The sequence below is a fragment of the Sebastes fasciatus genome, chromosome 11 (assembly GCF_043250625.1).
Source record: "Sebastes fasciatus isolate fSebFas1 chromosome 11, fSebFas1.pri, whole genome shotgun sequence".
Taxonomy (NCBI): Eukaryota; Metazoa; Chordata; class Actinopteri; order Perciformes; family Sebastidae; genus Sebastes; species Sebastes fasciatus.
In genome coordinates this window covers 4,375,173-4,402,570 of record NC_133805.1, presented here as the reverse complement: position 1 = coordinate 4,402,570, position 27,398 = coordinate 4,375,173, and the positions used below count along the sequence as shown (strand labels likewise).

Below are 27,398 nucleotides of genomic sequence, written 5' to 3'. Positions count from 1 at the left end.
GTAGGGTTCGAACCTACGCAGGGAAACCCCATTGGATTTCAAATCCAACGCCTTAACCACTCGGCCATCACAGCTTACGTAGCAGTCAGGTAATGGGTATGAAACCACCACGTCGGTTTTTGACTTTTAGTCAAGAATTTTACCAACAACATGTCAAATGCTACCACATCACTAAAGATGATGTGAGATTAATTGACAGCAGTCATGTTGGAAACATTCACCTCTACACTGCCTCCAAACACAGTCTGGGAGTACCAGTTCAGAGCTTAATCCACAACTCTTAAATCATCACATGACAATTACTCAGCATGGCACAGACATCTAGACTTTTAAACGCTGTGAGCAGGATTTGAACCTGCGCGGGGAAACCCCATTGGATTTCAAATCCAACGCCTTAACCACTCGGCCATCACAGCTGGAAATCCATCGGGGGGTACTGCATGAATATGGGGTACCGGGGTCGTTGCTATCAGCCGTCCGGACCTTGTACAACCAAAATGAGATCTGTAACCGTATAATCAGCACAAAGTCAAACAGGTTTCTAGTGGGCGTTCGCCTTGGCCAGGGTTGTCCCTCGTCACCAATTCTGTTTGTGATTTTCATGAACAGGATCTCAAGGTGCAGCCGGGGCGAGGAGAGTGTCCGGTTTTGGACCCCAAAATTGCGTCTCTGTTCTTTGCAGATGATGTGGTTCTGTTGGCTCAAATCAGGCCATGACCTTCAGCACACACTGGGGTGATTTGCAGCCGAGTTTGAAGCGATCGGGATGTGTTGGTATGTTCGTGTCAAGTGCATAACTGGCCACATCCTAAATATTTCTGCATTTACACTTGTTATCAACATTTCGACTGCATTGGTATAACACTTAACCAAAGCAGTGGAGTTTGCATGCACAGCTGCCCTTTGTGCACCATCTACAAAGGCCTGCGCTACAGTGTCTCGCTTGATTATAAACAAAGATTCTCGCTGTGAGTAGGGTTCGAACCTACGCGGGGAAACCCCATTGGATTTCAAATCCAACGCCTTAACCACTCGGCCATCACAGCTTACATAGCAGTCGGGTCATGGGTATGAAACCACCAGGTCGTTTTTTGACTTTTAGTCAAGAATTTTACCCACAACATGTCAAATGCTACCACATCACTAAAGATTATGACAGCAGTCATGTTGGAAACATTCACCTCTACACCGCCTTCATAGGTGTGTTAAATCATTAACTGCATACTGTGGAGAGGTTGATCTATAAAGTCAGTAATCGCTGTGAGCAGGGTTCGAACCTGCGCGGGGAAACCCCATTGGATTTCAAATCCAACGCCTTAACCACTCGGCCATCACAGCTGGAAATCCATTGGAGGGTACTGCATCAAAATGGGGTACGGGGGTCATTATTACCAGCCATCTGGTTGTTATACAACCAAAATGAGAGCTGTGACCGTACAATCAGCACAAAGTCAAACACATTTCCAGTGGGTGTTCACCTCGGCCAGGGTTGTCCCTTGTCAATTCTGTTTGTGATTTTCATGGACAGGATCTCAAGGTGCAGCAAGGAGAGTGTCCGGTTTGGGGACCCCAGAATTGCTTCTTTGCTGATGATGTGGTTCTGTTGGCTCCATCAGACCATGACCTTCAGCACACACTGGGGCGATTTGCAGCCAAGTTTGAAGCGATCGGAATGTGTTGGTATGTTCGTGTCAAGTGCATAACTGGCCACATCCTAAATATTTCTGCATTTACACTTGTTATTAACATTTCGACTGCATTGGTATAACAGGTAACCAAAGCAGTGGAGTTTGCATGCTCGTAGTGCACGCACCATCTACAGAGGCCCGCGCTACAGTGTCTCGCGTGATTATAACCAAAGCTTCTCGCTGTGAGTAGGGTTCGAACCTACGCAGGGAAACCCCATTGGATTTCAAATCCAACGCCTTAACCACTCGGCCATCACAGCTTACGTAGCAGTCAGGTAATGGGTATGAAACCACCACATCGGTTTTTGACTTTTAGTCAAGAATTTTACCAACAACATGTCAAATGCTACCACATCACTAAAGATTATGTGAGATCAATTGACAGCAGTCATGTTGGAAACATTCACCTCTACACTGCCTCCAAACACAGTCTGGGAGTACCAGTTCAGAGCTTAATCCACAACTCTTAAATGACATGACAATTACTCAGCATGGCACAGACATCTAGACTTTTAAACGCTGTGAGCAGGATTTGAACCTACGCGGGGAAACCCCATTGGATTTCAAATCCAACGCCTTAACCACTCGGCCATCACAGCTGGAAATCCATCGGGGGGTACTGCATGAATATGGGGTACCGGGGTCGTTGCTATCAGCCGTCCGGACCTTGTACAACCAAAATGAGATCTGTAACCGTATAATCAGCACAAAGTCAAACAGGTTTCTAGTGGGCGTTCGCCTTGGCCAGGGTTGTCCCTCGTCACCAATTCTGTTTGTGATTTTCATGAACAGGATCTCAAGGTGCAGCCGGGGCGAGGAGAGTGTCCAGTTTTGGGACCCCAAAATTGTGTCTCTGTTCTTTGCAGATGATGTGGTTCTGTTGGCTCAAATCAGGCCATGACCTTCAGCACACACTGGGGTGATTTGCAGCCGAGTTTGAAGCAATCGGGATGTGTTGGTATGTTCGTGTCAAGTGCATAACTGGCCACATCCTAAATATTTCTGCATTTACACTTGTTATCAACATTTCGACTGCATTGGTATAACACTTAACCAAAGCAGTTTGCATGCACAGCTGCCCTTTGTGCACCATCTACAAAGGCCCGCGCTACAGTGTCTCGCTTGATTATAAACAAAGATTCTCGCTGTGAGTAGGGTTCTAACCTACGCGGGGAAACCCCATTGGATTTCAAATCCAACGCCTTAACCACTCGGCCATCACAGCTTACATAGCAGTCGGGTCATGGGTATGAAACCACCAGGCCGTTTTTTGACTTTTAGTCAAGAATTTTACCCACAACATCACGTGAGAACAATTGACAGCAGTCATGTTTGAAACATTCACCTCTACACTGCCTCCAAACACAGTCCGGGACAAACAGTTCAGATCTAAAGCTCCACAACTTTAAGTCATTACACGACAATTTCTCATCATTACAAAGACGACTAAACTTTTAACGCTGTAAGCAGGATTTGAACCTGCGCGGGAAGATCCCATTGGATTTCGAGTCCAACGCCTTAACCACTCGGCCATCACAGCTGTTTTAAAGCTACAAGCATGCAGCCATACACTTCACCCTGATTTATAGAGAAGTCTTCTCATAAACACCAAGAAAGTAAATATGTAAGGTCAAGGCAATCTAATTAAATAAGAAAATAATAAACCAAACATCTACTATTACAAATATCATTACTGATTGTGAAGCAGTCGATAGAGAAATTATTCCAAAAAGTTTCTATATTTCTTTGCCCTTGAGGAAAGACAGTCCACATTACAAGTAAATGAAACTGCTTGCCATTAATTATGCTTAGCAAATGAGATTATCCACAGCTGTCAAACCACACACACACACCGGACAGCGAGCGGGTGCTTCTCTCTTCCCCCCCGCCATGCCTAATTTCATTATTCTATTAAATAAGGTTTATTAACAGCGGCTGGATGGAGAAACTTTGCTTCTAAGGTTTGATAAACACAAGCACTGTGGAACATGAAGCGATGCAATCTTCCTGTTCTCCTTTCTGCTCGGCTCTTTTGTCTCTATTCTCTCTTGTCCAGCAAATCAGAGTCTTTTCCACTGAAGACAAGTCAGATGTTAGTGTGTGTTAGGGCTGGGACGATTCACATATCTCCCGATCCAATACTATCAAGATACTTGGGTGCCGATTCTATATGTATTGCGATTTTTAAGTATTGCGATTTTTAAGTATTGAGATTCGATATAACGATTTATTGCGATTTTTGTTAACTAAAGGTTCTAGGGACTTTTACTTTAGAAAATATCTTAATTAATACAGTAAGAATGTTTTATTTTCAGCATGGATGTAGTTAGAGATGTCCTGAAGTCAAATATATCAGTCATAGTCAGATGTTATTTACAAAAAAAAATTCCAGCATCCTAAAAATCAAAGAATAAAAACATTTCCCTCACAAATTAGTGGTATGTTCTTTTTATTTATAAGGGACATGTAATGTTTTGTATTTCTGGTGAATATAATCCAATCAATCTTAATTCCATATATGTATTTTGTATATACAGTTCCCTTTGTTAACACCTTATTTTGAAAACCAGACGTAGTAACACATGTATACTTCCTCTAACTTCTCCAAGTCCGTCTCTAGCTCTCCCGTCAGCTCCGTTCTCTTTATTCATCCATGGTCAACTCCATCAGGGTCGTTTGAATGCATTTAACATAAATGTCAGTATCTGGGAGCTCTACAGTCGTAGCGTCGGCCCATTTGACCACGGAGACGAGAGCGACGGCCGGCTTGACCGCACGTTACCGCGATACGATAACGTTTCCTGTCCATGACAGAGATAGCATGCAGCTAAACCCAAAGTGTTTCCATCCTTTACTGGATGTGTAGTGTTTACCACGCTGGATTTCACATGTGAGGGTGCAGGTCGTATCCACGTGGACCCTCCGCCGTTTTCCACTTTTTCAGCTCGCTGTTGTTTGTTTTGGTTGATTGATATGGAACAGATATGACGTCACTTTACTCAGACTACCACAATAAAAGCTGTAACTTCCTTCAACCTCTGCATAGACTCAAATAAAGTGACTCAAATGGGTGTTACAGGATTTTTTGTCTGATGTTCCCTCTCGCTCTTTAGCTAAGTCTTAGGGCTCAGCTGTCCCACTGTGACATCAGCAGGAGCTTGAGGGCTCTGTCTCAGACGTTTTGAGCCTTTTATGGGAAAAATCCACAATGCAAAGCACTGTGACATTAAATCTAACTACACCAACGTTACTTTTACTGTAAGAACATAATCAAAGCCAGTGGAGAAACTTCTTTACCTCAGTTACCCCCGTCACCCTCGTCTTAACAGTCTCTCCCCGAAGCAATGTGACTGTATGGGGTCTTCTTATTTATCAGCTGTGATGGCCGAGAGGTTAAGCCGCTGTACTTGAAATCCAAAGGGCTCTCACAGCGATTGAAGAAGCTTAACACTTCTTAATTTGCCTTTCCTATATCGTCAGATAGACAGAGGCCGGCTGTGTACTGTAGCTCCACTGCCATCTGCACTTTAGTGTCATACAATTGGAGTCTATTTTCTATGCGTTTACTCATCCAGATTAGACATCCAGATAAAGACCATAGATGTTAATACCAGCTGTTAATGCAGTCATATTTAAGATGTGACCAGTTATGCACTTGACACGAACATTCAAGAAACAGTAATAGTCTGCAAGAGTGAAGAAAAGTCACAAAACAGTAGGATTCATGTTGCTATCAGTCATAACTGTTGACACACGGAGGGGTTTACACAACATATACATGAGAGGTATCGAGTGTTTTAGCAGCCTTAGGGTCAAGAAAAGTGTGTATAAAGCGGGGACAGACTAGGGCACACACCTGCTTTTAGGAAATTATAAATTATTAATAGTTAAATTGGTAGCACTGTATAATAACCATCATTAATACATGGTAAATTGATAGTTAATTAAAATTGTAATAGTTATTTTACAGTTAACAAACCATTAAATTATAATTAATAATGTTTTTTAATTATTAGTAATGCTATAATGTTTGTTATTTTAAAAATGTATTGTTGCACATGTTATAAAATTGTATATACTATATTATAATTTTATTTTAATGATTACGATTTGTAATTATTTGTAAACCTTTAAGAAATTGTTTGTGAAACATCTATAAACATTACATAGAAAGATGGATCAGATAATTGTTATACTTTATTAATTCTTAATAATTGGTTTGTAAAACGTCTATAAACATTATTTGGATAGATAGTTAATACTCAATTGTCAATTGTTAATAATTGGTTTGTAAAAACGTCTATAAGTTAATACTTTGTCAATTGTTAATAATTGGTTGCTGGTCCATCTATGTAATGTTTATAGATGTTTTACAAACTGTTTCTTAAAAGTTTGCAAATGGTTTGGTAATCATTAATGAAAACTTAATATAGAATATAAAATGTGTGCAACAATAAACTGTTATATACTTAACTAATATAATCAGAATGTAATTGTCATTGTCTCTTATCAGCTATAATACAATATAGAATTTATAAACTAATTATTTCATATTACACAAACTAATGATAAAATAAATTAGCATTAATAATAATTTAGCAAACTTTATTAATTCTCATTTAATTGGTTGTTAACAGTAAAATACCGTTAACTAAGTTTAATTAACTATCAGTTTTTTTATAAATGATGGTTATTATAAAGTGTTACTGTCAAATTATTTGTTCAGTGAAATGCCAAATACACAACTTTACGCATTCTGGTATGAAATGACATCAGTAAATTAGTATAATTTGTAACTTCAAATAGACATAAACAATAAGAATAAGTGGTTTTCATCCACTTATATTTGCTCTGTTTTTAATTTTCATTTGTAGTAGTGCAAAGGACGACCTGACTGATAGATGTAAGTGCACAAGACCTTCACATCACCTGTGTTGCACAACAGCAGCTCCAATTTCATCTCTAAACTGCTCCACAAACCCATTTTCTTTTTGGAAAGATTTGCTTGTTAAGAAGATTACAGGTAGATTAAGCAAATAATTTGTCATGTTGCAACCTGGTTAACCTCTACTTAAATCAAGTGTAAAGTCTAACACTGCAATTCACAAATGGGGAGTGAGTTAATGAAGTGCTGCTCGAATGAGAGTGTGTTTACGAGGAGCGAGTGGGGAAATAGAGATTGAGAGTGGAGATGACAGAGAGTGTGGGAAGGTGCGAGGGGCTCAGCCGATGTAACGCAAAGACAAACACAGTTATTATCTTTTTTCATCCCCAAAATAAATGGCCCCATTAGTAGTGATGGTGCAGGTCATTAAAACACCTCCAACCTCCACCTGCCGCTGCCTTCAGAAGCTCCAGACTCACATCATTACATTCACATCCCGTATCACAGCTCTCGCTCATATCAACCCACCACTTAATGGCATCACACGCCTGATATAACTGCAAGGTGCAAGGTTAATGCAGAATAGTTTAGTGTGCACTCTTCATTATTCTAATGACTTTTAGTTTGCATTGAAGTGCCCTCCAGAATCACCAGTCACCGGGGTGAAAAAAGGGCCGGCAAAAAAGACTCGTCAGAAAAACATGCATCTTACGGTGATTGTTTCAGATGTAAAACTTATTTAATACTGATTTTTTTTTTCAAAAGCAGTATCCCCGTTTTACAGATTAATTTGATGAGCTCAACACAGTTTTTCTCAACTGACTCCATTTGATTTATGTATTTTATAGCTTTATGTTTCCTGTACTCTTTTGTAATATTGGAATTTTAAATAATTTTTTCCTTTGACGTGGCTTAAAATTAAAATACAATGAATTATTTATTCCAAAAGTGTGTCTGGAAGCAATTGTAGCTGGTATACCGGTCATTAAAATAATAAAGTCTCTTAAAATGGCTCATTATTTTAATGTTGATTCATTATATGTTTTACTTGCAGCAGGCAGGCATTAATATTTCATAAGCAATATCAAACATAATTGCCCCCTGCAGCCCATATTTCTCTGTGTTTATGTCTGTATATTCTGCCCTGCTGAACAAAAGCTGTTTAAAGGTGGCAGGGCACCAGATAAATCTAACTGGGGATAAATGGGGTCACTGGTTCGGGGGGCCAACAGGGACCAGCAGGTGATCTATTACTATTAGTGATGGAGCTGCAGGTGTTTCCTGAAGCCAAATCCCAACATCAAAAGATGTGGAAGATATAGTACGTTGCTGAGTTTGGAGGCGGGAGGGAGGAAAGGCCTGCACGTAGAAAGGAGGTGCTTCTGAAGGGAGAAACGTGTATAATTTGTTACCAACTTAGTTTTTTAATACACTTTAACGATTGGTTACCACAGTACAGTCTTTTTCCGTGGTGGAGGGATAAATCCTGGTAGTCGGGACAAAGCACCAGCAATAAACCTACACACCACCACCAGGACGGAGACGGTTTGTCGATACATCTTTACACCAAACGAGGACTGTAGATTTTGTCCAGCGTTCGAATTACACGGCCTTTATTGGAAGCCCCATTTTTCATGGATGGGAGGGTTTCTGTACACATGCATCAGAGTCCTGCACGGATCTGATCTTCAAGACCCGCTTCCGCCCCGGCAACGCAACGTGCAATATCGTACCCGCCTTGTCACCAATTAATTATTGACCCGACCCGAAACTGAAAATCCTACACTCACCATGCGCTGTTCAAATAACTCAGTTAGGCAGCACGTTTAATGCGATCATTTTGGGCCATTTCATACATGTGAAACTAATATATTCTAAAACAAAGGTAATTCAGGCATTACAATTTAAAGTAATATTTTGTGCTTATTCTTATAATACTGAGCAGCACATCTCCACAGTTGATGTGCCTGTTTGTAACGCACTTTATTGAAGTGGCTCTCATATTCTAGGTGGTGCAGAAGATAGAGCTGAAACACGACAAAATACCACCCCTGAATCACCTTTTTTGCAAGTTACCCCGATGCAGAACTATGTAATGAATACATGAATGCGCCCGCCTATGTGCAAAAATATGTGTGCAACAAACGAGGCTTTCATCCAGGAGACCGTTCGTCTGACTGTTCGTGTCCCGTGCGTTACATTTCACTTTCACTTTACAATCAGCTGTTCGTCTTGTCCCGTGTTGACAATGTCAAGCCACATTTGCGCTGTAAAATCATAGTCAATTTAAGCCCAACCATGTTGTTTTTTTCCTAAACCTAACTAAGTGGTTTTGTCGCCTAATCCTAAACAAGTGTTTTTGTTTAATTCACAACATTAAGCACGTGTTAACTGCAACTGAAAAGAGACGCCGAGCACATGTTTAGTGTGACGGAAAAAAGAGGAAAGAGGTCTGACGAAGACTCAGTATATGACGAGTTGGGATGAAATGTGTTGGACATAATGTCATTATTGTTCAAAGTATAAAAAGATGGGATATTTTCTTATAATTGAAAAACAGCTATCACACCAAGGACACCCGTGAAACCTTCAAACTCACCAAATCAGTTGAAATCTAATGAAAAACGATTGTGCCCGATTGAAAAACGGTGTGACTGGTTTAATAAGACAAAGCTTTAAGCCCCTCGACGCTTCCCGTCTGAAAACCTCGGTCCTTATCACCGACACCTTTCAATTACCCCGCCTGGCTCTGAGCCGCCTTTCTGTTTGCTTTCACTCCGTTCATCTAAGCTGGAACTCTAATGGCCCTCCCAGCCTCACACATTACGTTTGCACTATCGCCATAAACGTGTTTACCTCAGTCCATTTCATTACTTTTATGGTTGGGAGTGAATATAAAACTATGCAGTATAAGCGCTCAGAGTCGTGACTGTAATTGGGCTCATTTCACAAAAAACGTGTGAATGAGTTGTTTTTTATATTTAATAGTGAAATAGCGTATCTTTCTGTGTGTGATTTATATGATGCTGCGTCATGCTGTGGAGAAAATGCTCAATGACTTCTTGTATTTATGATGCTGTGTTTCAGAACGAGGCAACATGTTATCAACTCTCATCAGTCCCATCAGACACTGGGATACTGGAGCATCATCAGCTGAGGATGCAGACAATTCAAGTAAATCTTTTTCCTCCGTGCATTTTAAAAACGATGTTTTATGGCAATAATACTGAAGTTTTCCATGTTCAGCTACCACGCAGCGATTATCATACTACTAAGAAACCAACACTGTGTGTTATGTTGAAATTATTTTGATTAATTTGGTGTATTACATTTACCACATTTCATCTTTTTAGGTTTACACTTCGCAACTCACTCCAAGTGGGTAATCTATTTCCCATATACACTCATATAGCATATACTGACATTACATTTTTAGTAGGAGTGTCAAAGTTAACGCAATTTCTTCAACACATTAATGCAACTTGCGATTTTTAGGTTGTAGCGGGCTCCGTTTTAAAGCTAGAGTGAGGTGTCATATAAAACTAGAAAACCTAAGGAATCAATTGGTACCAACAACGTCATACTAGTTTGTCGAGAAGGACGATAAATAACGCTCCAAATGTAAGCTCAATTTTGGCGAGGAAAAACTGGCATGGTCATTTTCAAAGGGGTCCCTTGACCTCTGATCTCCAGATATGTGAATGAAAATGGGTTCTATGGGTACCCACGAGTCTCCCCTTTACAGACATGCCCACTTTATGATTACCACATGCAGTTTGGGGCAAGTCAAAGTCAATATTTTATTTGCTAAATGCAGTACCTGTGAGGGTTTCTGGACAATAGGTGATGTTAGTATTTAGCTCACACGAGCCGCTAACATGGCTGTAGACTCTTAGTCTTGTCACTTACACGTAGGCCAACTCACACTTACAAATGCCTTGTGATTCTAATAAAAAAAAAAAAACATTTTTCCATCATGTCACATTTCCCGTAATGATTTCGATCTGCCAACAGGTACAAGCAGCGTGGAGGTGAAAGAGAATCAGGAAGATAAAAGCCAGGTGGACTGTGACCTACTGCGAAAGTATCATCCATCAACCTTTTGCACAACTTTCCCCAAACACGGACCGAGAGCTCTGAAGAGGAAGCAGCCGCTGGCGGATGGAAAAGACCGGCTGCTCCACCAGAGCCCTTTGACTTGTAAAAGAGCAGCCTGGGCCGTCACTCAGAAGAACGCACTGGTGCAGCTGAACGAGTTGCGACCCGGTCTGCGGTACGAGATCATGTCAAAGACTGGCCCGCTGCATGCTCCGGTGTTCTCCGTAGGCGTGGAGGTAAACGGTTTCCACTTCGAGGGCAGAGGACCGACAAAAAAGCAGGCCAAGATGAGGGCTGCAGAGCTGGCTCTCCGCTCATTCATCCAGTTCCCAAACGCCTCCCAGGCTCACGCCTCCATGGGGAAATTCACCAGCACTCCTGCGGATTTTACAGCGGACAAACTGGACATCCCTGACGCTACCCTCAAAGAGTTTGACCTGCATGAAAACTGTGATTTCCTGCACTGCAGCACGGCAAAAAAGGAGGTTTTCTCCAGCATTTACAACCACAGACGACTTGTCCGACTCACGCTGGACTTCTCCTCAACCAATCCCAAAAGACGAGTCCTTAGCACCTCACTTTTAGAGCACCTCAGTCCAGTGGCGCTGCTCAACGAGCTGCGACCAGGACTCAGGTACATGTGCCTGACGGAGAGAGTTCATGGCAGGCCAATGAGGAGTTTTGTTATGGTGGTTAGGGTGGAGGGGAGGGTGTTTGAAGGGTGTGGTCACAGTAAAAGGCTGGCCAAGGCCCAGGCAGCGGCTGCCGCCCTGCAGTCTGTTTACAACATAAGTCTGGAACCGGAGAGGAAGGTCACGGGCCTCCTGGGCAGCAGAGCCAAACATCAGCTACCTCAGGTGAGTAGCTCAGTCTCCTGTTGCCACCACTCAGTATTTACATCCAAGAGTATAGAAACAAAGAAGCATACTAGCTTGTAGAGAAGGAGGCCAAATAACGCTCCAAACTTAAATTTAAGCATTTTCAAAGGCGTCCCTTGACCTCTGACCTCCAGATCAGTGAATGTAAATGGGTTCTATGGGTACCCACGAGTCTCCCCTTTACAGACATGCCCACTTTATGATAATCACATGGAGTTTGGGGCAAGTCATAGTCAAGTCAGCACACTGACACACTGACAGCTGTTGTTGCCTGTTGGGCTGCAGTTTGCCATGTTATGATTTGAGCATATTATTTATGCTAAATGCAGTACCTGTGAGGGTTTCTGGACTATATTTGTCATTGTTTCGTGTTGTTAATTGATTTCCAATAATAAATATACACATACATTTGCATAAAGCAGCATATTTGTCCACTCCCATGTTGGTAAGAGTATTAAATACTTGATAAATCTCCCTTTAAGGTACATTTTGAACAGATAAAAATGTGATTAATTTGCAATTATTCACATTAACAGACAATCATGCTATTAATCATAATTAAATATTATAATCGATTGACAGCCCTATAATAAATTCATAATAAGGAACGTAATAGTTTTCTATAGTAGTGCTTCTGATCTCGTTAGAATTGCCTGTTTTTGACCTCCATTACAGTTTGCATATGCAAAGTGGTGAAATAAAAAGACCAATCACTTCCTTTTGAGTCCTGAAGGATTAAAACAACTTTGTAAATTAATAAAAAAAACAAAATAGACATCATAATAAAAAGTGTTCTGCAGAAGACAAATGTCTGGTCAGCATTTTACACAGAGTAGAGAGAGAGGAGACAGACTCAGTGTATCAGTAAATGCCCGTCATATGTTAAGGACAGATTTCCCTCACTAGGAAACATCAGTGGTGACACCGAATTCACCCCGAATCTCTTAAGCTTTCGCCAGTCCTCTAAATGGTCTGGATAAATGGGTCTGAGGTGCGCCGTATGCTACCAAATGGAGTGTGCCCGCCGCACATCAGCGCAGCCATCATGTCCTGAGGCCCGAGAGCTGGATGGTGTCCTGTATGCATCGTCTGTAGCATCTAAACAACTTCATTATGTCTCTGAGCCTCAGAGAATTGTCCTCCACGTCTTTTGCTGTCGTGCTTTATGAATACAAGAAGTCTCCCGAGATCGTCTCCGCGGAGCGACTGAGCATGGCTAATGCAGAACCACACCGTCATCCAAATATGCAAAGGAATATAGAGACAGACATGTAGATACTTTATTAAACCCTGGGGGGATTTGATGAGAGACAGGAGGGTGAAAAAAAATAATTTTGATGCTCTGAATTTGAACAAAAGGGTGATTTCACCCCGCTTTAGGCTGACACACCAAAACTTAATCTGCAGAAGCTTCCCTCCTCCTCTTTGTCTAGAAGATGATCTTTTTTACAGCCTCCCCGACTGATCATTTAGCATCACCCCCCCCCCCTCCCTTCAATACGAACTGTCTGTCAGGCGGCGTGACGCATTAATGAACATTATTACAGCACATTAGGGATGAAGGAGGAGCGGCAGCAGACCGAGGAGATAGAGGTGGAGCGGGAAGGCGGTGTGAAGAGCATAATAATCTGACAGATAATTGTTTAACACACTCATTACACACGACCTTGTGCCACTGTCATCCAGAAAATGTTGAGCCAGAGAGTTTCACTCCCAAAAAAACACCTGCTCTTACAAAATCAGTTGAGACATTTCAGATACAGATAGTTATAGCCTGGTCAAGATGAGGTCACATCTTGACACAAACAGCAGTCTCTTGGGTTAAAGTGCTGTATTTCTTTGACCCGTCCATCCACCCTGATCTCCTCCCGACGTGGAATTTGTCGCTCTTTATAGACTGTAATTAAGAAGTGGACATAGTCACCGTGACGTCACCCATTGGCTGTGGACTACGGTTTTAAAGGCTTTTTCTAAATGAACATCATGCTGTATTGAAGAAGACTTGAAACTAGTGATTGAGACCATAAACTCATGTTTACAATGTTTACTGAGGTAATAAATCAAGTGAGAAGTAGGCTCATTTTCTCATAGACTTCTATACAATCAGACTTCTTTTAGCAACCAGAGGAGTCGCCCCCTGCTGGTTTCTCTTTTTAGACTCGGAGTATTTCCGTATAGGAATAAGTTTGAAGAGTGAATGAGAACAGCTTGCTTCGTTGGTGCCATGTGAAATTATATCCAGTTTTATTCCTCATGTAATTAAAGGGACTGTTTGTAACTTTTTAAGCGTATAAATGTACCGGGTCGGGACACATGCGCAGTCGCGTGTGGCCGGCGTCCCCGCTCCTCTGCCTGCTCGCCTTCACTCAGACACCAGCGCGTTCTCGCGTACTCGCTCCACCTCTAGACGTGAACGCGCGCTCACTCCACACTGTAGAAGAGTTGGTTTAGATCTGAGAATATCTAGTGAATGCACAGTGGACGTTTGTGCAGAAATAATTGCTGCAGCTTCACCAGACCAACAGAGGTTTTCCGTGTCTTGTGAAGTAACGGGGCTCCGCAGAGAGAAACCTTGTCGTCTCGTTACCGACCAGGTGCCGGTGTCTCCCTGTTCAATCCGGCTGCGGGCGGAGGGAGACGAGTTTCTCACTGAGGAGCCCCGCTGCTGAAACCTGCGCTGAGGCAGGAGAAGCAAACACAATATCAGCATTGATTCATGGAGAGACCTTCATCTGTCAGCTAACATTACTGCCAAGCAGCTGAAATATAGAGTGATATTGTGGTTTTAGCTGACGTGTGTCGCCTCACTGTTTTGAGCGATGCTCGTTCATGTCCATTTAGAGCGAGCAAGCGCGAGCCCGACGCTGACTTTCATTGATTTCACGGCCACAGGTGTCGCTGTTAAGAAGCATTTCTGAAAGTTGCAAATAGTCCCTTTAAAACTGCATAAAACATGACATCCAAACCATTTTTATGTTGTTTTTCTGATCATGTATGAGCAATAAGTAGTTCAAACAATCAGTGGAAGTCTAGTTTGCCCACCCATTACATACACACATTTATTAAACATGAATTATTTGCAGCTACTACTGGATTCAATTCAGACTGTCAAATATTTCATCTGACTGATTGGCTGAGCAGTTTTATTTTCTATCAAATATTCAGCAGAAGAACATTCAGCACAACTTATATTTCTATGATCTAGTCAGAAGCATCACTGGTAACATTGTTGTGATGCTCCTCCTGGCATTTCGTTGAACCTTGCTGCAGATAGCAACTAGCTGGAACTCCCTCAGAAAAAGAGTGACAGTCCTCTAAAAATATAATTAGACATATTTTGACAAGTAGGAGTGTGACACCTCTTCCTCCGCAGACTGGGGGAGTTTAGAGTGAGAAAACTCTCGGCCATCATTGACAGACTGTCAGAGATGTTTTGGCGAGCCTCGTGCTCGCGGTCCAGCGAATGTCTCAGCTGTTGGTGCATCTCTGCAGACTTTGTTTGAAAGTTGTTCTTTGTGTATTTTTTGGTGGCGGTTGTCTGGAGAAAATATACGACAGCAGAAGTCACAATGTCCTCAGGTTTAAATATAGGTTTATAAATATAGGTTTAACAGAATGGAGCACGCCGTTTCTCCAGACAATCTTTATGGCAAATGTAGGAACACAAAAACATTAATAGCAACAGTGAGTTTTTAGTGGAAAGAGAAGATTTTATAGAGGGAATAATTATTTATGCTTCACTTGCAAACATTGAGTTAAATGGTAAAATGGTTGTGATAAACTTTACGGACTGTTGAATTACATTTAGCACTTTATATTTTTTGGTATTCGAATACTCAAATCTAGGGATACACCGATACCGGATCGGATATCGGCCGATATTGACTCAAATTGCTGGATCGGGTATCGGTGACAATGGAGCCAATCTATTCAATTCAATTCTATGTTAATATACTATATACATTTTATACTGGAATTTTAATTCCTGTTTAAGTTTTGACCAATTTGTTGCTGTATTAAAAAGGTTTACAGTAGAATTGTAATTCCTGTTAACTTTTAAGATTTTTGACCAAGTTGTTGGTTAATGATTTATTATTTTAATAATAAATAACAATTCTGTAAATGTATATCTATGTATTTATTTGTTCGGAGAATTAATTAGATACCGGTACCGGATCGGTACTCGGTACCGGCCGATACCCAAAGCCTCGGTATTGCTATCGGTATCGGGACTGAAAATGTTGGATCGTGCATCCCTACTCAAATCTGTGCAAAACTCTTTTTAAAAAGCAAGCTTTCGGTCAGAGACCGTCTTCAAGGCAACAACAGGTAGCAAGTGAACGCACCAGTATGAAAGGTTCAAGGAAAATCACTTGATCAGCCTTAACAGTAGCGAGGCGTGGGGGCGGGTGGGGGCGTGCCCTTATCCTGTTTATATCTTAAATAACCCATGATGACATATGTTGAGTGCCAGCCCCCTCATTTGCATAATGAGGCAGAAATGCATAAAGAAATGTAAAAAGTAATGTATGAAGAAAAGAATATAGAAATAAATAAGTGTGGGGAAATAAATAAGGGGTGAAATGCAAAGGGAAGATCGTGCAGAAATAGATAAATGCATATATAAATAAAAACATACATTTAAAAGTAAATATAAAATAAATAAATGAATAAGAAATATATGCAAAGATAAATTAATATATACAAAATTAATAAAATGGAAAATTAAACAGAAGAGTAAATAAATAAGGGAATTAATAAAAAGATAAATAAATAAAGAAGCAAATTAAACGAAAATATCAAATTATGTCAGATTTTATCAATTAATTAATGGCTACATTTATTTTTAATATCATTTTTTTGCTATATTTCGTGACATATTTATTTATCGAGTCATTTATTTATTTATTTTTTGATTTTGGCAGGTTTCGTCCTCCATATAAAAAAACAACTACTTCAGTGGACTGACTAACACATGCAGCTAAATCCAGACAAACAAGGCTAAATAATCAATATAAACACATTAAACATGAAGTACACAGTTCAGTGAACAGTAAAGACTCAGAGAGAGAGAAGTGTGTGTTTCACTCACCCTGTTTGAAGAGGAAGCTCATTCTCCTGTCTGTCATGGTGGAGAAGTGGTCACAAGTTTCATTGTGCTTCTTTGTGTTAATGCTTCTCACTAACTCCAGAAAGCTTCAATTTCACAGCTCAGTCTGTGTGACTTTTTGATTTAATGTGTCTCTCAATCACCTGTGACAGGTTGGAGAGGTCCATGAATCCTGTAGTGGTCCAATGATTTTCCAGTCAGCATGAATCCTTGTCAAAAAAGAAGTCCAGCAAAATAGCTACTGAAGTTTAATTTGGTTGCCTCTTCTAATTGGTTAATCCCCTTTTTTAGTAGGCGTGCAATACAGTGTTTGACCACACAGTCAGAGGGGGCGCTGTTTCACTCATTGTAAAACGCTCAATGTGCAGCAACAGCACAGAAGAATTAAACTGCTAAACTGTTTTTATTAAAATGACAACTACAGTCAACCACAAAAAAAACAGGGGGCTGAAGATAGCAAGAAGAATGTTTTTTTCCTTTATTGCACATATACTTTATTAATTAAAGAAGCCATAAACTATTGATAATCCTAATCATAACAACTAGATAAAATCAGTTTTATTTGCCAAGTACATACATACAAGGAATTTGACTCCGTTTCATTATGCATTTATCTAAATGTCTATCTAACTAAGAAATTCCCTGGCAACATTATACTACCTGTTTACATGCTTCAAAGAATAACAGTTTCACATTTAGATAATCCCAACCCTAGTCATAATAATAATGAATACATCTCATAATAAACTTAAATAATTGAGGAGAGTGACACAAAGAAAGAGGTTCATGATGCATCCTCCACTCTTGAAACAACTGTCTCTACTATTTCTTCTTCTGCAGTTCTTCGCAGAGTCCATCTTCCACCTGGTGAGAGAGAAATACTCCGAGCTGACAGACAGTTGTTTCTCCCGTCACAAGGTCCTGGCAGGGGTCGTAATGAGCAGAGGTGAGCGCTGGAGACACGACGGTCAGAACTCTGATAAGAGAGGATGAGGTCAGACACTGAGAGAGAATCACTGTCATGGAAATACACAAATAACTGTAGCTGCTGTGCAGCTGTGGGTCGGGGCCGGGGGTTTTGAGGAGGAAGAAGAAGACAAATCACAGTCCATCATCATTAAACCTTTAAGGCTTTAGCATGTTTGTTTTAACTCAACCAGGGCTGCATCCCTTACAAAAAAAATAAGTTTATTCAAGTGTGCTATTAGTATACTTCTATTAAACTCAAAATAAGAGAGTATGCTTTCAGTTTACTTTTATATACTTTACTTGAGTATACTTAGATTATATCGACAAGTATACAGAAAAGTTGAAGTGTACTTGGCTTGCACTGAAAAGTTAAGAAAATGTAAGTATATTTGGCTAAGTACGATAAGTTCACGTAAGAAAACTTACAAGTATACTTGCTGTAAAAACTATTAAACTAGTAGAAGTATATTTGGCTTATAGGTGTACTTGTACTTAATCTTTTGATCGAGATATACTTAAGAAAAGTATAATTAAGTATTCTTGCTTTATAGGCCTACAGAAAGGTAAACTTGGCTTGCAGTTGTACTTACTTTTCGATAGAGTAGCCTATTAAAGTGTGTGAGAGTTTGTAAAAGGATGTTTTGATATGAATTTACTTCAATTCATCAGGATCTTTTATACGTTTTTGTATTCTCCGTTCACCGTGGAGGCATGAACAAGAACAACACATTTTTATTTTTTTATTCTCATCACAAATCATCAAGTCAAATAGCAAAAGGAGCACATCTTTTTATTTAATATATAAACCATTGGCTAAGTACTATACAGTTAAAGTATACAAAGTATACTTTCATGAACTAAAAAACAGAGATGCTCACAAGTCATTTTTTGCAAGTCAAGTCTCAAGTCACTGTGTGTGTCTTAAGTGCGACTCGAGTCCCCATCTCTGCTTAAAAGTGAACTACAAGTATATACAAGTATACTTGCAGTATACTTATAGTATAGTTGCGGTACAAAATAAACCTTAGGTGTAGTTGTGTACTCAAAGTTTACTATTCTTATACTTAAATTTATAAACTAAAAAGTGGGCCTATTTAGTCTTAAAGTACTACACTTACAAGTATAGTACTAGTACATATATATTAGTGTACTTACTACACAAAGAATATGACATATTTTAAAATGTATACTTGAACTTTATTTAAGTATACTTCATAAAATAAACTTGAAGTGTACTACTTTTTCGTAAGGGATGTTTTGCCACAGCAGTGAGAAGAACAGTGAGGAGCATCTGAGTACATGAAAACGCCCCGCTGCATTTCAAATGAGTCAGGGGAGACAGTCATCTTCTTTACCGTCCTGTGAATCTTTGATGAGGCCACATTGCAACACAACAGCATGTTTTTGTGGCGTTGGAGTGATTGTTCACTCATGCACTTTTCATCAGCTCGTCTCAGCCTGTTATTGTCCTGGTTATGACGGGACGCCGAGGCGGAGAACAGCAAAGAGGAAAATTCTTGTTCTGAGGGTCAAATGAGGCGTCTTGTTTTAGCTGCATCATGTTCTTCTTCCATCAGAGAGTCAATCATTTGCTCAACAAGTCACCAGAAATCTGAGCTGTTGCAGATATAATCTACCCGTGTGTCTTTCTTTTCCAGGATTTGACCTCAGGTCAGCGCAGGTTGTGTCTCTGGCCACGGGGACTAAGTGTCTGGACTCGGACAACGTCAGCGACCACGGCAGTGCGCTCAGCGACTGCCACGCTGAAGTCGTCAGTCGGAGGGCGCTGGTTCGATTCCTGTATGCTCAGCTGGAGCTGCTGCTCTGGTACGAACCCGAACAAGTTTTTTGTTATTCTTTGTTGTCTAGTCTTGCTGGGGAATTTGCCTTCAAGGTTGTTTTTTAAAGAGTTTTAATCTAAAGCACAAGGCAAGGAGGAAATAGAGCATTTGTTGGGGAATATTTTCTTTTTTACATGTTTTATTTATGAAGTTTTTCCTTTTTACAATACAATGATGCTGCTTAAACCTAAAGAAGTTGTAGTTTTGTTGCCTAAACCTAAAGAAGTTGTAGTTTTGTTGTCTAAACCTAAAGAAGTTGTAGTTTTGTTGCCTAAACCTAAAGAAGTTGTAGTTTTGTTGTCTAAACCTAAAGAAGTTGTAGTTTTGTTGTCTAAACCTAAAGAAGTTGTAGTTTTGTTGCCTAAACCTAAAGAAGTTATAGTTTTGTTGCTTAAACCTAAAGAAGTTGTAGTTTTGTTGCCTAAACCTAAAGAAGTTGTAGTTTTGTTGTCTAAACCTAAAGAAGTTGTAGTTTTGTTGCCTAAACCTAACAAAGCCTTTTTGTTTGTGTTCAAAAAGTGATGTTTCATTCAGTTTTAAAACATGTTAGAACGTGTTGCTTTTAAGTTTCACTTTCACTTTTACAACGTAGTAAAGGCGTAGTAGATCTTGTTTCTTTCACCCCGTCTCTGTCTCACGTTGGACTTCTCGTTGTCTTTCCTCTCTGAAGTAAGCCAGCAGACTGCGAGGAACAATCCATCTTCGTACCAAATAAAGATGGTGGCGGCGGTGTTGATGGCGGCGGTGGCCTCCGGCTGCGGGACGGCGTCCTCTTCCACATGTACGTCAGCTCGTCGCCGTGTGGAGACGCGCGACTCAACTGCCCCTACGAGACCACAGCTGCATGTGAGACCAACACATTTAGACGATGGTGATGATGATGATACCGATTCATGACGTTTTGTCTTCTAGTGTTTTGCACCTTCATGTTTTTGTATTATTATCAATACGTATTATTATCAAAAGTATATGTAAAATGTATTCCAATACATTCAATAGTTGTGCAGATATTTCACTCAGCAACAGCAAAAGTGAAATTTATGGTGGCGCTGGAAGAAAAGTCAGAGGATCACTAAAGTCAGTAGGATGCATCTTCTGGGGAACATGAATGATTACCATGAATTTCACGGTAATCCACCCGATAGTTACCAACAGACAAACATTGATATCCAGGGTTTCCTTCAAATGCCTTGCTCAAGAGCATTTCAGCAGTGGCAGCAGGGAAAGGGGAGATTATTTGTCACCTTCTAAGTCTCCTTCTTCTGTTTCCTTATCGTGTCAGATCCCAGTGGGAGGTTCCACTGTCGCCTCAGGGTGAAGGTGGACGGAGGCGAGGGCACGCTGCCCATCACAGCGCAGAGAGACAATCACAACTGGGGCAGCGTGGCGCCGGGCAAACCTCTCGTCACCATGTCCTGCACTGACAAGATGGCAAAGTGAGTTTATAATCAGCCCTGGAAGGAAGGTGTGTCCTGATATTTAAGTGAGGGATAATGTACAGCGAGCCGGTCATTGTTGTGAAATAAACCCCGACAGGGCGATGCGGCGGGGTTTATTTGACAACAATGACCCGCAAGTTGTACATTATCCCGCTTATTACACGGCTACTTACTTAAGGAATCAATAATTTGACACAAAAACGGTCCTCCAGAGTCCGACATCAGAACTGGGCCCATAGCAACGGTCTGTTATACATAGCAACGGTCTGTTATAAAGAAATAACAGACTGTAGAACGCCAATCAGAATCCAGTATTCAACAAAGCCGTGTAATAACCTATAATAATAAAAGGCTACATCATTATCTAAGTCTGCAAAGTAACTAAAGCTATCAAATACATATGTATAAAGTAGCATAAAATGGAAAAACTCAAGTACATCAAAATTATACGTAAGTACTTGAGTGAATGTACTTAGTTACATTCCTTTATTTTGGGAAACACTTCAATTAAATATCCAAATCACCCAATGTGGGTCATAATCTAGATATAAACCATATCTATCCACCAAAAAACTAAATTCAGCCACAGTGCACATATCTTTTGGATCTCAGTGGATGTCTCTCCACCAGTCGTCTATTTCAGGGACACTGCAGCTGGTTTTCATATTATGATGTCCGCTCCGTTCAGACAGCTCGCTGCAGTCTAGACAGTCAAACGCCGGTCAAACATTTATGAGCCCTGAGTGGAAATCTTCTCTGCTGTCAAACTGCCGTCATAACTGTGCTCAGATTTCTTTTTTTTAATAACTTGTGTGTCTCAACAGGTGGAGCGTTGTGGGCGTCCAGGGGGCACTGCTGTCTCACCTGGTGGAGCCGGTTTACCTGCACAGCCTGACGGTGGGGACGCTCAGCCACACGGGTCACCTGGGCCGGGCCATGGCACGCCGCCTGGCGCCCATCAAGCACCTGCCCTTCCCATACCGACGACAGCAGCTGCTGCTCGGCTGTAGGTCTAAATGTTTTAACACACCTAAAGTGTTACTCATCTTTAGTAACACAGTTCAAGACAGACTCAGAGTCTAGAAGTAGTCTAGTCTGATGCAAAGGAAGTTTGGGTCATTTGAGATGAACAAAAGAAGATCTGGGCCGTTTGCACGAGCATTAATAGCGGAAACTCAAACCACAAAAAACTAAAATTACTAAAAAAACAACTAAATATCAAGTTTAAAACAATCCGATTATTACAGATTATCACTTTAAATCAGAATGTTATCATAGCTATGCCTAGTGCATCGTGGGATAGAATCCTGTGGTGGAAATAAATAAGTACATTTACTGACTATAGTTTTACATTTTACGCTACTTTAAACTACTCCGCTACATTTCTAAAAAGGAAATATTGTTATTTTTACTCCACTATATTAATCTGACAGCTGTGATACTGGGCAGATTTAGATACAGTATAACACAAATATGATGCATTGTTATATATTATACTACCAAACAGCATTAAAATGTTGTTTTCACGTTAATGCATCAGTAATAACAAGCCAATAATTATAAATAATACATAAGGCCATGGTGTTTGGATACTTTAAATACTTTATGTACATATTCTGTTCTTTAACTAAAGTAAAGGTTTACTTGTAATGGAGTATTTTTACATTGGATTATTGTGGTTATGTGAGGATGTACTTAGGCACCGTGGTGCTTTGAGCTGCACGCAAACGTCAACATGCAAACATGCTGATGTTAAGCAGGTTTAATGTTTAGCATGTTCATCATCTTAGTTTAGCATGCCAGCCAGGGCTGGCCTAAGGGATATAGGCCATATAGGCGGTCGCCTAGGGCGCCACCTTCTGAGGGGTGCAGGTCGCCCTCTAAAAACAAAAAAAATGATTAATATATATATATTTTTTAATGTCAGTGGGCACACTTCCTCATTTTCTGCATTGAGGTAACAAATAAACAAAGACAAAAAGAAATGAATACACTTTTCATACCGTAACTCTCGTTGTGAAACTGACTAAACACTTTTAGGCCAACAATATCAGAGACCAATTCTTTATTTAGATTATAATATATACAGTTATTTATGAAAATAAAAACCTTAATTTTGGTCTTAAAACCATTGTGATGTTGCGGTTTACTGGGAGGGTTGGGGAGCTCCAAATCCAAATTTCGCGTAGGGCACCCAAAGGGCTAGAGCCGGCTCTGGCTGAGGCTGATGGGAAGGTCGTTAGTTTTGCAGATACTTTGGTCAAAAAAGTGTTGGACTAATTAACATTTTGACCTGATTATGAAGAGATGAAAAGAGGATCACCAAAGTTATTACAGTTCATCCTGAGGGGGACATGAATGTGTGGACCAAATCTCATGGTAATCCATCCAATAGTCGTTGAGACACCTGTCTGTTCTCCCCACCTTACCTGTTGTTTCCTCTCAGGTCTGAGCAGCAGCGAGGTTCGACCCACAGGAAAGGCGCCGAACGTCAGTGTGAACTGGAGCTGCGGTGACGGAGGCCTGGAGGAGATCAGCACCTCCACCGGAAGGAGAAAGGACTCAGGGACGCTGTCACGGCTCTGCAGGCGCTCCATGTTCGCCCGCTGGCAGCGGCTGCAGCAGCAGGTGGGTCAGAGACACTCAGAGACAGGAAGCACTGAACCTCGTCAGGAGACGCCTCAGGAGGCCCAGGCAGGGTGGACACCATCACCTGCTGGGCTTCTTTACAAAAGTGGTTGTATGTGGGATCATGAGGTTGAACACTATCTGTTTGATCAATTAGTTAACATAAAGCACAGCACAAAACATAAACAAAGGCATATGATTAATAAAAAAGGTTATTCATATAGAGATAAACTCATAACATTCACTTTATTGCAGCTGCTTTTACTTGTTTTTAACATTTCATTCTCTTTTCTGTGTCCAAATTTTCGATTTTTTTATCCAATTTTATACTTTTAAAAAAATCATTTTTTTCAAGTTTGCAATCTTTAAGTTGATTATTGAACGTCAGCATTGGAGGTTGACTTATTCACAATGTCACATAAAAGTGTCATCACTTAGAAAAAGATACCAATAAAAGACAAATATGTTGAGACGCTGGTTGAGGTCTAACAACTACTTCCTAAGCACTCTACCTTTCTTAAAAGGACCAAACCGTCCTCGAGCTCCGTCCCAGACCAAAACCACCACGATATAGTGATGTTTTTAAAAGCAGGGTTTCATTTCCTGTGAGATGATAAATGAATGATGAAATATGTATGCTGAGTGTTGTGCCGGACCAAACGGCCTCGACTTTAAAATTTGATGACGGCAGACAGAGTCGTAATAATTTACAAAAGCAACTGGACGCGTTGTAAGAAAAAGACACAGAAGAGGACGAGACAGAAAGACTGAATGAGATTATACAGTATTTTAAAAACTCGATGACTTGAGAGAGAATTAAATGAAGTGAACATGAAAGAAGGACTACACATTAGAAAAAAGGAACCGAAAGCTCCTCAATGTGAAAAACATGGATGTACTGTAGATCAACGTTTCTGAAGAGACATTATCTATCCATGTATTTCCTCATAGTGTATATATAAAGTCTTTGATTGGAACTATAATTTGTGTTTGATAAATTGTTTCCATAAAAAGTTCAATTACCTCATTAAAAAATCGTAATATTCCGCCTACTCTTTCACCTTCATTGAAAAATCCAGAATCTACTATAAATATGCAAATATGATTTAATTTTAAATAAATTATATACACAACACTGTCTCTCGACAGTCATGAAATTTAATCTATTTGTTTCGTGTACATAGAAACATGATTTCATGACGCTCAGCACAACTTTCAACAATTTATTTTTAGTGCATTTTCCTACGAATGTCCAGCAACACGTGACGCACGTATCAATTTCCGCTCCAGTGTTTTAAAAAATAAAACTACTTAGTTAGCTTTAGGAAAAGATCGTGGTTTGGGTTAAAATAACAACGGAAGTGACGTGACTTAAGTACGAAAGTTACGTGACAAAAACTACTGTACTTAGTTAGGTTTAGGAAAAGATTGTGGTTTGGGTTTAAATAACTCCGGAAGTGGCATAACTTAAGCTCAGAAGTTATGTGACAAAAACTACTTGGTTAGCTTTAGGAAAAGATCGCGGTTTGGGTCAAAATAACTCTGGATGTGCTCTAACTTAAGTACAGAAGTTACATGACAAATCAATGTTGGCTTCTGGTTTCACACGGGACACAAACGCCGGTCACTTGGGCGAAAGTCCGGTGTTTTTCACAATTACGTGGATTACATACGAATTGATTTTGTGCTGACCATTGTGAAAAAAAAAAAAGTGAAATTCCTGTCTATGCATATGAATCAATACATTCAATTTCGTGACTATTTCATGAACTGCTCTGCGACTGGGCTGATATATAACTACTACTATACCTTACTGAAAAGTCTATTCTGAGTGCCGGTGCACTGGAGGCGTCAAGTTTCCACATGACACCGGTATAAGTTGCATATTGGACAACGATTGGCTTCCAAACTAGTTGCGATGTCACAAAATCATCTAATACATACAAGTCTTAACACTTACTCCACTTGGGTCAAACAACCAAGTGTAATAACAAGAAGCAAAAGCAAAAAACAAACAACAACACAGTAATAAAAGAGTAATAAACAATGTAAACACAGTAGAAGAGGTGGACTAAGTTTTAGCCATGCGGGCTTCTTCAAAAGGGCTTAATAGACCTTTCTCCTTGCCGATACTCTGATTTGTCAAACTCAGGTGTGACCAATAACATTATCGACGTGTCAGTTCCAGGTCGTGCTGCTGAATCACCGCTGTGGTTTAGAGGGAAATCTTAATGGTTAATGTTATTAGTTACACCGGTGCTTTACCCGCATTGACACGTCAAAATGTCTGCTGTGTAAAATATCCATTTCCATGGGACAGGTGTCATTTAGTGGAGGCTGAGCAGTCCAACACATGATTGACAAATGTTATTTTTAGCCGAGAACTCAACATGGCCGAGTGTTTCCCTCGCTCGACTGTCATCGGTCGTTCGTATCAACATTTCAAATTGTAAGAAACAGTGGATGTCATCGTAACACTGCAAAATATCCACCATTTTTATTTGTGTATTTTGGTTATTACGGTATGAGAGTGAATCATGTTTCTGTTTTACTTTCTCAGTTGAACGGTGCAGAAGCCACTCCAGCGACATATTCTGGTTCCAAACGGTCCGCCGGACGCTACCAAAGGGCGATGCAGCAGTTTACCAGCGCTCTGCAGGGTGGAGGGCTGGGAACCTGGCTCAGAAAACCTCCAGAACCGGGTCACTTCAACGTCGGTGTGTGAAATAACTGTGTGTTGAAGGCTGAGTGTGAAGAGAGTGAAGTTGTTTTTCTTTGTGAATGTCCGTGTGGATGAGGTACAAAGAATGTGATGCTAGATAGAGAAGAAAGTTGTTAATTCCACCTCCATTTATCTCATGATTAACTCATCGGAGAGACAAGTAAAGAATTCACACAAGTAAATCAAATTTAGGTAAAAGCTGGAGTAGACTTCTTAGTGTGTGTAACGTTAGCTCAAGTTGCCTAAACGCTGCTAACTTCAGCTCTTAATACTAGTTTGTGTGGCTACTTTAAATCTTAACAACCACATCACTTAGTAACATTGAAGATATTTCATGTAAGTTTAACTGAGCGATATACAGTGTTTGAGTAACATTTAACTAATCACTAACTTGCCAAGAAACAACAGTTAGTGCTGGATGTGTAAATGTGAGTTTAGCACTAATAAAGCAATGTTACTGTTATATCATACAGACTGTAATAATAATAATAATACTTGTCTGATAACGGGAACTTCCATAGCTATGATATCTCCCATCTGGTGAAAAAAACTACAGTAGGTATCAACAAACTGGTGGCAAGATGGCTGCAAAATCCAATCAGCTAATTAAAAGTGGAGCTACACACTGTATGTGGTTTCATCTGACGACGTTAAGGCTTAAAGCTGCAGTAGGCAGTATATATTTGGCATCATTGGGCAAAAATTCCGTAATAACCTTTCAGCATATTGTAATTCAAGTGTTCTGAGAGACTTCTGCTCCTCCTCATGGCTCTGTTTTCAGGCTTTAAAACACCTAGCCCGTGACGGGAGACTTTGACCAATCACAGGTCATTTCAGAGAGACATAGAGCGTTCCTATTGGCTGTGCTCCGGTCATGTGACCAGAACTTGGCGTTCCTTGAACAGATTTTACAATGATGGCGACGTCACATACTTTCTCAATTTCCAGCTAAACCGTGCACTACAAGATGATTCTGAAAACATCTGAGGAGAGAAATAGGCATTAACGTAACATAATATTGATTCATATTTGATCAGCGCTGCCTAGTTTGACCGCTTGGTCGGAGTTCGTGAGTGATTGACAGCCGGCTCTCATAGACTGCAGATGGACAGCAGACCTCAGATCAGCTCTTACTGCTTG

The 27,398-nt window shown here is 40.4% G+C and overlaps 1 protein-coding gene and 8 non-coding genes across 9 annotated transcripts in view; 1 reads left to right on the top strand and 8 right to left on the bottom strand.

Annotated features, from left to right (window-relative positions):
• Positions 1 to 74, bottom strand: part of trnas-uga (transfer RNA serine (anticodon UGA)) — an 82-nt gene extending 8 nt beyond the window's left edge. The window contains exon 1 of the tRNA in view: positions 1 to 74. This exon is cut by the window's left edge and continues 8 nt beyond it. This is a non-coding gene — a tRNA (tRNA-Ser).
• A 260-nt stretch (positions 75 to 334) lies between these two features.
• On the bottom strand, positions 335 to 416 carry trnas-uga (transfer RNA serine (anticodon UGA)). The gene has a single exon. It is a non-coding gene; the product is annotated as a tRNA-Ser (tRNA).
• A 548-nt stretch (positions 417 to 964) lies between these two features.
• On the bottom strand, positions 965 to 1,046 carry trnas-uga (transfer RNA serine (anticodon UGA)). Its single transcript has one exon. It is a non-coding gene; the product is annotated as a tRNA-Ser (tRNA).
• Positions 1,047 to 1,256: 210 nt separating this feature from the next.
• On the bottom strand, positions 1,257 to 1,338 carry trnas-uga (transfer RNA serine (anticodon UGA)). The gene has a single exon. It is a non-coding gene; the product is annotated as a tRNA-Ser (tRNA).
• Positions 1,339 to 1,866: 528 nt separating this feature from the next.
• trnas-uga (transfer RNA serine (anticodon UGA)) lies at positions 1,867 to 1,948 on the bottom strand. The gene has a single exon. It is a non-coding gene; the product is annotated as a tRNA-Ser (tRNA).
• Positions 1,949 to 2,205: 257 nt separating this feature from the next.
• On the bottom strand, positions 2,206 to 2,287 carry trnas-uga (transfer RNA serine (anticodon UGA)). The gene has a single exon. It is a non-coding gene; the product is annotated as a tRNA-Ser (tRNA).
• Positions 2,288 to 2,831: 544 nt separating this feature from the next.
• On the bottom strand, positions 2,832 to 2,913 carry trnas-uga (transfer RNA serine (anticodon UGA)). Its single transcript has one exon. It is a non-coding gene; the product is annotated as a tRNA-Ser (tRNA).
• Positions 2,914 to 3,146: 233 nt separating this feature from the next.
• trnas-cga (transfer RNA serine (anticodon CGA)) lies at positions 3,147 to 3,228 on the bottom strand. Its single transcript has one exon. It is a non-coding gene; the product is annotated as a tRNA-Ser (tRNA).
• Positions 3,229 to 9,663: 6,435 nt separating this feature from the next.
• Positions 9,664 to 26,100, top strand: LOC141776591 (double-stranded RNA-specific editase B2-like). Its single transcript, XM_074650295.1, has 9 exons — positions 9,664 to 9,747; positions 10,588 to 11,528; positions 17,500 to 17,605; positions 19,287 to 19,455; positions 20,140 to 20,340; positions 20,759 to 20,905; positions 21,721 to 21,914; positions 23,355 to 23,727; positions 26,097 to 26,100. Exons 1-9 carry the CDS (start codon positions 9,672 to 9,674, stop codon positions 26,098 to 26,100), a joined length of 2,211 nt encoding a protein of 736 aa, XP_074506396.1. The 5' UTR covers positions 9,664 to 9,671.
• The last annotated feature ends 1,298 nt before the right edge of the window (positions 26,101 to 27,398 follow it).

What these genes read in the sequence shown, in the direction of transcription:
- LOC141776591 (XM_074650295.1), top strand. Translation starts at nt 9,672, where the DNA reads ATGTTATCAACTCTCATCAGTCCCATCAGACACTGGGATACTGGAGCA. An exon ending in TGAGGATGCAGACAATTCAA is followed by an intron (nt 9,748 to 10,587) that starts GTAAATCTTTTT and finishes ATCTGCCAACAG; the next exon opens with GTACAAGCAGCGTGGAGGTG. An exon ending in AGGGGTCGTAATGAGCAGAG is followed by an intron (nt 17,606 to 19,286) that starts GTGAGCGCTGGA and finishes TTTCTTTTCCAG; the next exon opens with GATTTGACCTCAGGTCAGCG.